The sequence below is a fragment of the Arachis ipaensis genome, chromosome B3 (assembly GCF_059453495.1).
Source record: "Arachis ipaensis isolate K30076 ecotype BB chromosome B3, ASM5945349v1, whole genome shotgun sequence".
NCBI lineage: Eukaryota > Viridiplantae > Streptophyta > Magnoliopsida > Fabales > Fabaceae > Arachis > Arachis ipaensis.
In genome coordinates, this window is record NC_142438.1 from 44,946,884 (window position 1) to 44,957,713 (window position 10,830).

A 10,830-nucleotide genomic window follows, 5' to 3' on the forward strand; every position below is an offset into this window, starting at 1 on the left:
TATCTTGTCTTTGAGGGTAACATTTCCTTACCGAAGGATCATTCCCTCAGTTCAATTAACAATCAAAGTTATTTAAGACATATATAAGAAGAGAGTCATGCAAAAAAAAAATAAAATAAAAGAGACATAAGTTTGTTGATCACCTTCCTTTACCGAGAGATCATTTTATTATTTTGTTTTTGGGAGTCACCTTCCCTTATCGAAAGATCATTCCCTCAGTTCTTTAATGCACTTAAGATGGTTATTATAATGCTTAATGTGTATGCAATAAAGAGATATTATTATATAAAATTGATGGGAGTCCCCTCCCCTTACCGAAGGTTCTTATCCCAAAAGTTTGCCGATCTCCTTCCTTTGCTAAAGGATCATCTCGATTCGATCACCTTCCCTTACCGAAGGGTCATCTCGATTATCTTGTCTTTGGGGTCACTTTTTCTTACCGAAAGATTATTTTCTCAGTTCTTTAATGCCCATATGATAGTTATTATAATGCATAATGCGTATGAAGTAAAGAGACATTATATCATGACATGCATTGCTAACATCTATATTAAAAAATATTTAAGATATGACATATAAAAAAGTAGTATAAAACTCCTACCTCCAGTGAAGTCCCTATATATATATTCCAATTTAAATAGACACGATTATTTAGCGAAGAGAGACTTGTTCCATAGCTAGACTTTGTCTATGTTTTGATGTAGGTATGAATCCTTGATTAGATAGAAAAAAATCTCCATATTTCGTAGTTTTAATGATTCAGAGAGGATATCTTCACGAATAATATATAAGTAAAATTTGTGAATAGTTTGGCAGAAGATTTAAAGTGAGAGTAAGGAAGTGAGAAGAGATAATGGTTTTTCTTATAATAAAGTGGAGAAGGTATATGAATGATAATTTATAGAGATAATAGAAGACAGAGAAGATAAGTTATCTAGAACGTTTTGTATAAAAAAGGGAATATAATGAGAAATAAAGAACTCAAATAACTTTTAGGTGTATATAAATTATTTTAGGAGAATCTAACTCGCGTTTAGGTGAAATCTTCAATCTGAATTGTCACTTTGTGAACCCTATAACATTTTGTATGTTTAGAATTTGGAAATAGCTATTAGAGACATATTTACAGATAATTGAGTTAGATTTTAAATGAGCTTTGAGCGAAGTCAATTAGATAATCACAACTTGAGATATTCACGAAATAATGTTAGTATATCAGACTGGTTGGTTAGAGCACGATTTTCTACTATGAACTTGTAACAGATTTATCTACCTAATTTAATTTGATTTTAATTTTACACTGAACTTAAAGAATAAAGCTATTTTTTTTCTTTTCATGTAACTAAAGATAATTTAAATTCAATGAGCATGGAATTAGTTATGACTATATCTTAAAAGATGGTTTATTGTCGGTTAAGAATTCACTATAAGTAATGTTTTCATATTTTTAAATTTTAAATTAGATATGTTAGTTTTTCAAATACATTATTTTTTAATTCTTTATTATGAATTTAAATCTTAAATCATTATAATTTTAATTAATTAATTAATTATTAAATAATAAACATGATTCAAAAAGTTGGGATGTTACTATTGCTCTTTTTGATCTTTTGTCATAGTATTTTGGATTGGAGCGAGTTTGTTCTCATGTGAAATGTGCTCTGCTAAAGGTTAGACATATTATCATATATTTGGGGGAGACATAAACTATAGTCAAAATGTAAATTATAATGCCAGTATTGTTAATGTATTAAATCAAATGTAGTAAATGTTATTATATTAATGACTCAGATAAAGCTGAAGATGACAACCCTGAGATCATTAGGCATTAGCTAAATCTTACTTTGGCAAATCTTTGAATTGTTATTTTGATGAGTATTGTAACGACCCAATTTTCAGTATAGCATGTTCATACCGAAACATCGAGTGTTACTAACTTAAAACTACACTGACACTATTATTATTAATACCAAGCTTGTAATAGGGTTGACGAAACTCGATTTTATGAAAAACCTTCCTTAAAAAAATGGGCAAACAAAAAGAAATGCAAGATTACGCAAACTAATAAGATAAACAGAAACATACACAAATAGGATAATATACTATAATATATATACATATACAGCATCCAAAAGATGAAAAGTTAGTTATTCCTTCACAGTTATGTACATATATACAACTCAAAACATCACCGGAATCTGGTCCATATAAAAAGCCCCCTAATCTGACACCCAGACTAGCCTAGTCTCATAACCTGATCTCTCGAAAAACAAAAGTAAGAGTCTAAGATAAAAGAAACGCTAAACTGGAGAGCTACCCAAAAGAAAGTGCGGATATCACTGCTTAATCGTTGTCAGAAGTCAAGACGATCTCTATATCCATCTCAGGATCCTCATCATCCTTAGAAGTCAGATCCACAATCTCTATATCCTCGGTATCCTCGTCGTAAAAAATAACGATGACCTCGGGTGTACACTGGAGGCTACCATCACTACTACCTCCTACTGAAGCTATACCACTGGGAGAAATCTGCTCAACAGCTGAAGGCTGACCAGACACAGCGACTGAAGTCCCGATAGGCTCTATGGTGAAAGGATCAGAAGAGTGAGTAGACAGAGACTCCATCGACATATCCAAACTTACTGGGAGAAACTCAGGGATGGGGTCATCGATGACAAGGCCAGGCTCAGGCACCACCTGACCATCCTACTGTGCTGGATCAGGACCTCCATGCATAAAATCAAAAGGATGGTGGATAGAATCGGGATGTAACCATGATAGTGGAAAGGCATATGGTGCATCAGGATCAAAGAGAGGTGAAGCTAACGAGTGATAGAAGTGACGTGTCACACTCTTGGGCTATAACGCCCATACCGCTCTTCGGCAATCTGCCGGATAAATCGATGACAAGATGAGTCATTGGTGTTGCCTTTCCAAACTTCAATCATCTCATCACATAATCAAATACCTCTCAAGATATGATAATTCTTTATCCATAACACCACAATTTCTCCAAAATAATAAATTGAAATAGAGCGAATCATGAGATTTAACTTAAAAATGACTTTTTAAATATTTCAGAGTTAGTCTTAAATTATATATATATATATATATATACTTTTTTAAAAATATGCCTAAATATGCCCATGGGAATAAAATACATAAATATGCTTAAACTTTGAAAAATGACATATTCTGCAAGTTACTTTAATTAAATTGACATATTTTAAAATGACTCTAAATAACTATGAACTTTTATAAAATCGACCAAGTCTTCAATGGTTACTTTATAAATTATTTAAAATATTTTATAAACTTTAAAACACCTAAAACTTCATTAAAAATAAGTAAAAGGGTATGGTTCTTTCATTTTCAAAAGGAAATATTTTTCGTTCAATTAAAATTATATTTCTCCCAAAACTTCCGCTTTAAACTCTTTATTGCAACCATTATTTTTTTTCTTCAAAAACCAGACTCAATTAGTTTCAATAAAAATTCATATATTCATAAATAAATAATTTTGTTCATTAAATCTTTCTCAAAAACCAAGCCTCTGCTCCTTTTTACTCGAAAACTCTGTTCAAAATACTCATTTAGTTATAATTAATTCCAAATTAAAATTTGACCGTCAGAACTCAGTTGCATACTATCATATAACTCATATTTCAGCCAATTATTCAACAACATCTCAGTACCTTATTTCTCAACATGGCCGAAACACAACAACAAATTCAGTAGCAATTCAGCTAAAATTTAAACAGCCAACAATCACATATTTGAGCAACAGACATGATCAGACAACAATCCAACCACATATATCAATTATTTCATAATTTTAACCGATTAAAGAGTCAAACCCTATCTCTGTAAAGCGCAGAACACACGCAAGATACCGGAGGAGGTTTCTGATAGGTCAAATGGAGCGAAAACATCAAAAATTCGGTGGTTCCTTCCCTCCTTTGGTTCGGCCAAACTGATTCCTGGCAGGGACAGCTCCACTTCGCGATTCCACCAAACAAAAGACATGTCACCGCGTAGAGGAGGAAGATATAGTCACTTTTATCGAATTATAATTTTTGTGGGGGGTCATGGATCTCAAGAAATTGAACTCAAAAAGTTGAAAAATCAACAAAAATACTTCATGCATGTCACGGCTGAATTAAAGGAGAGAGAAGATTTGTGCTTATATATAATGTGTAATTAGTGACTAATGTCACTTAATTACATAGGGAAGGCATGTGCCGCAACACGTGGCGCATTAAGCGCTGTGTGTGGCATTTTTGAGCTGCTGAGTCAGCGATATTAAATTTTTAAATATCTTAGAAGATAATTATTAAGGTAATTAAACATGATAAAAATTCAAATAATTATCTCAAGTGGTGGTATTTAATTAGTAAAGTTGAACTTTTTCAATCTTCCAGATCCAATATCAAATGATCCTTCTTCGTCAAATAAAGTTAAATAATAACATAATATTAATATTACATTATTATTTATTTTATTTAAAGATTGCAAAAAGAAAAACTTATCATAAACATTATGCGAATAAAATATAAAACTTGCATACGTAATTTTAACGGAGAATCAGGATGTTATAAGTATATAAATAAATGCAATAGTTAAATTATATGGTCTATTTTAATTAATTGTGTAATATTTTTAAATTGTCTGAACCTTTTGATAGGGATTACTCATTATTAATGGAAAAAAATACCTACTAATATTTAATAGTTGTATATAAAAAAACTGTTTATGCTGTTAGTCATGTTAATATATTATAAAAATATATTAGCAACTTCATTTTATTGATTTGAAAAATGGTATTTTATTGAATAGTTGCAAATGAAAAAACAAGTAAAAAAATATAATAATAATAATAATAACCATGTAAGTTATTATGTTTGCTAAGTGTTAAAGATTATATTTGATATGAAGATTATTGGAAGAGGAAACATTTAGTTTCATCCAAGTGCACGGATTTATTGCTAATATTTTATAAGTCAAAAAAAAATTAATAAAAAGGATAACAGGGAGCTATATATACTATAAATAATTGTTAATTAATTATTTTAAATAATTATAATTAATAATTATTAATTTTATATTTTTTAAAAATAAAATTTAAGAAAATGCTAGGAAAACAAAAAAAAAAAGACAGAACTTACCTTATTTAACATTCATTAATTGTCGTAACAATTAATGAATATTAATTATGGCTATTTTTTGGCTGATTTTCTTTCGTTACCAAATATTTTCGAAATTTAAATAATGAATAATTAATGACAAACGGAAGAAATAGAATGCCGTTTTCATGATCATAGGCATAAGATAAAACACGTGATCTCTTTGGTCTTTACTATACATTAGTCTAAGTTTTTTATTTTGATAAATTCTGCCCTATGATGCAAACAAACGGAAGAAATAGAAAGCCGTTTTCATGATCATCATCTATCCATCCTAAAGTCCCACCACAAAGATCCCATCGCCAATAGGCAACTGACATTCGTCACCTTTATTTTTTTATGGTACATAAAGAATTCATAACTTTTAAGGGTTCCAGAAAGTCAGAAACATTGTGTAATAGACGAGATATCGACGATAACTATTAAAATAAAATAACAAAAGAATACAAGGCAAAACAAAATTCTTCTCCTTGAGATCTAAACTCTAATCTAATCACCAATGAAAAACGATAAAAAGGAAATGTCAGCACTCTTTATTGTAACAAATGATAAGTTGATGACCATCTTGGAGATAGCAAGAACTAAGAGGCTTAAATTAAAAACATGAATATGCTCAGAGAAAGAAGACACAGTTCAGTGAGAATGGCTACACTACTAAGCTCAAATTGTTATAGTGATAATCATGGGGTCCTACTTCTCCTTCTTTTGTTACTACTACAGATTTCATCTCAACTTGCAAACTGTGGCAGCATAGTGAAGTTCCTTCCAGGGTTCCAGGGACCCCTTCCTTTTGTTCTTGAAACTGGGTCTGTTACACTTTATGCTGTAGCCTATGGTTTTTTTAATTTATGGGATCTGGATCATGTACTTAACAACTAACTTTGCACGCATGCATGTCTCAAATTAATCAGGTATATAGGTGTGGGTGAAAATGAAGATGTGCAGGCTTTCTACTATTTCGTCGAGTCAGAGAACAATCCTAAGGTGGATCCTCTCATGTTGTGGCTCACCGGTGGTCCTGGATGCTCTGCTTTCTCTGGCCTTGTCTTTGAAATTGGTAACACACTCACACGGTTACTCCTATCTGAAATTTTCATGCTTTTAGTCTTTTGCATAGTCTCGGTCAAAATTAGGTGAGTAACAAGGAAAGAGGCAAAAAGAAATTTTGTTTCTATCTGAGCCTTTTAGTATCTTCTGAGAAGATTGTAATATCTATGAGACTATGACAAGGATTGCATATAATACATAGCTGAATTTATGTGTTTAATAATGTATTTGAGGTGTTGCATTTTAGGACCACTTGGATTTCAAAATGAGGAATATAATGGGAGCTTGCCAAATTTGGTCTATAGGCCATACTCATGGACAAAGGTGTGGATTATCTGCATTTATTTGCTGAATATATAATTTGGCATTCATTTTGTTTATTTTATCAAATCCTTTTAGATTTTTCTTTCAATAATTTTGTACATCTTTGATGGTCATTCACTGCTAATTATTGCAATTTTGTTTTGTTGTAGACAAGTAGCATTATATTTGTAGATTTACCTGTTAATACAGGCTTCACATATGCCAGATCAGAATCTGTCACAGCGCGAAGCGACTCATTGCTAGTTAACCAAACTCATCAATTTCTTAGGAAGGTATATCCCTACAACTTTATGGTGTTTTTACTGCATATTCACAAATGGTTCCCTTTGTGTCTACTAAAGTAAACTTTTATAATCTTGTTAAAAATCTTTGCAGTGGCTAACTGATCATCCACAATTTTTCTCAAATGAATTTTTCGTCGGAGGCGATTCATACTCCGGTATTCCTATTCCAGTAATTGTTGATGAAATTTCACGAGGTATAAAACTCATTGATCTAATGCCTAGTTATAGACAACTATTTGAGTAATGTGTGTGTGTGATAAATGAGATCTAAAGTAACTTAGACACAGTTTAATTCTACTCCACATTGCCTTGTTTACAGAAAATGAAGAAGGAGTTCAACCTTGGATAAATCTTCAGGTTTCATTTTTAGTCATTTTTTAAACTTTTTTAAAGGTTGTCTTAAATACACCACAATCTAAAGCAATCTTAATAATGCTTTTGATCTTCTTTAAGAGCTTCTTCCATGTGGAATTTGAATATCTCCAGATTTGGCTAACTTTAAAAAGAATTATGTATTTTCTATATATATAAAATGATTCTTCTATGTGATTAATTAAGTTTACCATGAGAAATCCTTTTCTTCAGGGGTACCTTCTGGGGAATGCTGCAACAACCCGAGTTGAGAAAAACTATCAAATCCCATTTGCTCATGGAATGGGACTAATTTCTGATGAACTATACCAGGTAGTTAAGTTCACTCTTAAATTGGTATAGCAAAAATAAAATTCAAACACTAAGTGATGTCTGCAATTTACTCAATGAAACAGTCACTGCAAACAAATTGTAGAGGAGAATATATAAAAGTAGACACTAGAAGTGCATTATGTTCAAGAGATCTCAAGTCCTTTGATGAGGTATCAATCATCTATTGTTATTGTTAAATCTTTTTATGTTCAATTTCTAGTTAGAAACCATTGTACTTTTCTGCAGATGACATCAGGACTCAATAAAGCCCATATTTTGGAACCTTCATGTGAATTTGGTTCACCTAAACCATTGAAGGCTTCTTGGAGGCGATCTATAACCGAAAACTATCCTTTGAAGTTCGTCAGCAACACTCGTCTCAGATTACCATCCTTGAACTGCCGGGTAATCCACATGCCTTGTTGAATAAGATATGTTTCCTTTGTGCTATTATCAAATTCTTTTTGTTTTAACTTTTGTTCTTCTCCTTTCCAAAATCAGACTTATGGATACTTCCTTAGTAGTTATTGGGCCAATGATGACAAAGTACGGAATGCGCTAAACATACGAAAGGTATAACTGAAACACATCAAAAATGTTTTCTGAAATTCATGGTTAGTATAACAACTATAACTCCATTTGTGTTTCAGGGAACAAAAAAGAAATGGCAACGCTGCACCTACAATATACCCAACAAGGAGGATATCCCTAGCAGCTTTCCATATCATGTAAAGCTCAGCAGAAAAGGCTATCGTTCGCTGATATACAGGTAAGTGTTCGCTGTATGCTCGAATAGTCTAAATTCACAGGAGATAGCACAAAGGAACTTGTTTGTTATTTTCTTTTTTCTTTTACTTAAAAACGGAGAAATAAATCTATGTATTTCTAACAGCGGCGATCATGACATGAATGTTCCTTTCATGGCGACTCAAGTGTGGATAAGATCGCTAAACTACTCAATAGTCGATGATTGGAGGCCATGGTATACAAATGGCCAAGTTGCAGGGTATTCCCCTAACTGTATATAGTTATGTAAAAGTAAAATTATGTTGCATTTATTCAAACTTAGCTAAACTATATATGTACTTAAATCATGCTTCTTTTTTTCCCTCTCAAGCAGATATACAAGAACTTACTCCAATATGATGACATTTGCAACTGTTAAGGCAAGTCTATCTTATCACACACACACTTCATTTTAATGAATCTATCAAAGATGTGAAGTTTGGGGGCTTACACTTACCTTTAATATTTCCACTTGCATTGCAGGGTGGAGGGCACACAGCTCCTGAATACAAGCCTGAAGAATGCTTGGACATGTACAGTAGGTGGATCTCTAACAGGCCATTGTAGGAAGAAAGAACAATTGACAACACATATATATGAATAAATAGTATATCCATTTTCCATAGCTATACCACGGAGCAGATTTCGCTCACCATAAAACAGTTGAATCATCTCTGTATTCTCAATATATGTATTGTAGATGCACATCTGATCTTAAGATTTGGTGTGGATTAAAAGAGTAAATAAAAGAGACTTTGAGATCTCATGAATGCTACTACATTCATCTGTATAGCATATTGGCATAAAGCCATGTCTTTAAACTAGGGTAAGTGTTATGCTACTTAAAAAGTGGTGTCTAATTTGTTAAAAAATATTAAAAATTAATATTTAATTTAAAAAATATAAAAATAAATAATTTTTAATTATTTAAAATTTATTATAAAAAATAAGTTGGATAAAATTTAAACATTAAATAATAAATACTATAGAATTCACTTTAAATTAGTATACCAATATTTTTGTTGTACAACTAGGTAAAGAATTCTGATGTGTTTAAAAAACTCTAATTTTAATTAAGTGATGATCAAACATTATTAACAGCAAAATTATTAATCTAATTTTGATTCATATATGTTAATTAATTAATTTTGCTGTGCATGTATAAATTGGGCCGAAAAGAAAAGAAAAATATATCAAGCCCAATTATATCAAAAATATCCAGCCTTGGTATTAAGACATTGTGATGATGTTGGCTGAAATTATATTTGGGCCAGAAATTGTTACTTAAGCCCAATTGGTTAAATCCATCAGCATTGATACAAGAATATATGATGAGAAGCTGAATCATTATAATGTTGGGCCAGATTTAAATGTGCAAGCCCAAATCTATTGTTGGTATATGACCAACTTGCTTGGTCCGAAATCAAAAGGAGATGGGGCACAATATTGCTTTATCCATTTAACAAATAAAACCCATTCCTTTAATTATGCTGCACACTTCCAACGGATTCCACTCATACCATGTGATGGAATTCAAATCTCTTTAAAGTGAAGTTAATAAATGCATGGAAACTATGAGAGAGAAATTATGATTGATTAGATGGCTAGCCTTAATGAAGGCACGCTACTCAGCAAAGAGGGAAGCAAAAAGCAACTCACCTTTCATTATTTTATTCAAACTAAATTAATTGCTTCTCTTTCTACTCTAACTACTCTCTCATTTTTCTTCTTCTTCGATCATATCAGAGAAGAAACTATGAAAGCTAAGTCTAGCTATCAAAAGGAAGAAGAAGTAATCTACAAGACCATCAAAATGATGGCACGAAAAAGAAAACATAAAGTATGCTGTGGCTGAGATTCTTATCACTTGTAGTAAGATTTTGTGATGAGATCTTGGCTTTTTCATACCAAAAATGGTTGAAAGAGATTTGGCCAGCAAGGAGAAAATCCTTGGAGAGATGGCTTGTCACTGCTTTTGGGTTCACTCATCACAGAAGGTAGCTAGGGTGGCTACGTGAGGGAGGAAGCAAAAGTGGAGCAAAAGAAACCATCATCATCATGAAGCATCAAGGGCTAGAAATTCACCTCGGAGAGCAAGTCAAGGATGGAGCGCTAAGATTGATGAAGCTTGATGACCAAGAAAGGACTAGAGATAATTGCATGTTGGTTATTGCATGGGTTATCTCTTCTCTCTTTCTGGCCGAACCGGTTCTGTTTCTTGGAGAAGAAGAAGTTGGCTTGGTTTTTAGTTTCAACTGTGGAGGCTTCCCCCTTCTATAAAAAGGGAGAACAGCCACGGCTTGAAGCAAGGTGAAAGTGTGAGAGTGCAAGGCACAGGGTTCTCAGAGCTACCTGAGCTAACATATTTTCTTCTCCTTCAATGTATTATGTTTTGTATTTTTCTATTTAATTTTGTCATGTCTTGAGTCTCATGGAAAAAGACAAACAGTGAAGTTTGTATAAAAAAGCCATAGAGCGAAAAAAGGCAGAGAGTGCAAAATTAAAAGAAAAAGCCATAGATG

At 32.2% G+C, this 10,830-nt stretch overlaps 1 protein-coding gene across 1 annotated transcript; it reads left to right on the forward strand.

The window, feature by feature from the left end:
* Positions 1-5,635: 5,635 nt before the first annotated feature.
* LOC107630422 (serine carboxypeptidase-like 13) lies at positions 5,636-9,074 on the forward strand. Its single transcript, XM_088508928.1, has 14 exons — positions 5,636-5,989; positions 6,095-6,240; positions 6,478-6,554; positions 6,704-6,826; positions 6,930-7,032; positions 7,158-7,195; positions 7,424-7,522; positions 7,606-7,692; positions 7,769-7,927; positions 8,024-8,095; positions 8,173-8,291; positions 8,415-8,528; positions 8,643-8,688; positions 8,792-9,074. The coding sequence occupies exons 1-14, from the start codon at positions 5,787-5,789 to the stop codon at positions 8,873-8,875; spliced, it is 1,470 nt and encodes a 489-aa protein (XP_088365054.1). The 5' UTR covers positions 5,636-5,786; the 3' UTR covers positions 8,876-9,074.
* The last annotated feature ends 1,756 nt before the right edge of the window (positions 9,075-10,830 follow it).